Source organism: Phytophthora infestans, genomic scaffold (genome assembly GCF_000142945.1).
Source record: "Phytophthora infestans T30-4 supercont1.145 genomic scaffold, whole genome shotgun sequence".
NCBI lineage: Eukaryota > Oomycota > Peronosporomycetes > Peronosporales > Peronosporaceae > Phytophthora > Phytophthora infestans.
Window position 1 is genome coordinate 80,685 of NW_003303614.1, and position 1,892 is coordinate 82,576.

Below are 1,892 nucleotides of genomic sequence, written 5' to 3' on the forward strand. Positions count from 1 at the left end.
CCATGACGATGACTGACATCACGAGCAGAGCACCACCCGGAATAATGAAGACGTAGGCCCAGCCCAAAGACTCGATAATGCTGCTGCCGGTGCCCAGTGACAAGTAGTATCCGCTCGTCAACATTGTATTGAAAACACCAGCAAACACTCCTCGTTCACTTGCCAGGTACCAAGCCGCGTTGATCTTTACCACAGCGCTCGTACCGAAGCCCTGCATGAGGAAGTTCGCCGCGTAGAAAACAATGAAGAAGATTTGCCTCACAACATGCGACCCGTTGCTGAGAAAGATGACTCCGAGTGCTAGATTGCAGAGTGCTGCTCCGACACACGAAAGGATCATGCCCTTTCTTCCGCCAATATAATCGGTAATTTGCCCCGTGAAAGGAGAGCTGACGGCGTACGCCCAAGACCCTGCAGAGAGAACCCTATGGTCGCGACATTAGCGCATGTAAAACAAACTCTGGTAGATCATCGAGACGTACCAGCCCATGTAGACAGAGGAGAAGCCAAGCTGATTGCGCACCGATGAAACGTTGCCGGCAGCGACGTTATACCGAGCCATATAGAATGCAGCGTAGACAACACCCATGGGAAACCAGTTCAATAATCGTCGCCATCTACTCACACAGAACAGAGAGAATCATGAGCAGCTATCGAGGCCAACAAGGGGGTTACAGGTGCCTTACCGATAGCGTCTAGAGAGCAACTTCCGTCCTTGCGGGCTGAGTTCGACATCGTACACGACGCTGCAGCTCACGAACGTGAAAATGAGCAACGAAATGACTACCTGGACATCCATTAGACGAAGTTGTTTTGGTCTGCCCACCACGAGGAAAATGCGAGAATGATTGCCAAAAAGACAATCTCGAGCGAGAGGCTGGCTGCATTGCAATCGAGTGCTATGCGATCCAGCAACGCCCCCGTGACCTCTCGCACGTGCGGCGTCACAAACAAAGAGATAAAGCAGAGATTCTCCTCCATTCGTTGACTTGTTGAAGTGCTTTTGAAACGGCTACGGAAAAATCGGAGCCCACCTAGAGGTCCAATCAGCGCTTTTGTTTCTTTCGGAGCCCTCTCAGTAGGCCAATTAGCGCCGACCTTTGCGTTTCGCCACTCGACTTCAACAACAAATGGCTGTACGCTGAATCCCCGCCTTATCCATTTTTGAGCTGCTCAAGTGAGGCTTAAGAATAGCTGAGCGTGAATAAAAGTTTGTCGGGCAACTTGATCTTATCTACTAAGTACAAGCTTTGATGCAGGTGAGGGTGAACTCTGCCTCGGTTTTGAGTTCCACTGAGGGTTATAACGAGCAAATAGCAGGCATTGTCTGGAGTAATGAGGCTTGATGAGTCAACCACCGAGCATACCTTCTGTGCGACATGCGCCTCGCACGTCATGGCAGTGTGGCTTTTCCTTGAGCGAAAGGACACTTTGTTAATAGCTAGTGCTGTACTCCCAGATGGTCAAGCGCGTAAGGATGTCCGAGCAGATGGAAGCTGGAAACAGATTACTGTTTGCTATACCTTTACGTTTGACTTTCCAACTTGTCGTCATAATGGATGTAATCAGGCTCCGTGCAGCTAGAAAGGATTAGGCAGCAACTTCAAAGCGGTAAAAACCACGGAAGACGCTTAATGCCAGTTGCCCACTAATACCACACCACGCGCCGTCTTAAACTCCACAATGCACTACAGGGGTATGCGTGTGACGTTCACAGTACTTCGGCCCGTCACCCCCTTGGCCGATTGATGGCAAGTTGGAAAGTGAGGAAGATGAAGTGTCTAGCTGCTTTATTCGCACTTGTAGAGTACCTGATAGTGTATAGGCAGAACCCAGGTGTCGTTGAAATAGACCGACTCTTGGGTAGAAGCCTCCATAATTAAATTTTTGGG

The 1,892-nt window shown here is 49.8% G+C and overlaps 1 protein-coding gene across 1 annotated transcript; it reads right to left on the reverse strand.

Moving 5' to 3' along the window:
* Positions 1 to 18: 18 nt before the first annotated feature.
* PITG_20180 (uncharacterized protein) lies at positions 19 to 799 on the reverse strand (the record flags this gene model as incomplete). The annotated part of the gene is made up of 4 exons (XM_002895638.1): positions 19 to 70; positions 123 to 425; positions 483 to 617; positions 687 to 799. 4 exons carry the CDS (start codon positions 797 to 799, stop codon positions 19 to 21), a joined length of 603 nt encoding a protein of 200 aa, XP_002895684.1.
* Between the last annotated feature and the right edge of the window lie 1,093 nt (positions 800 to 1,892).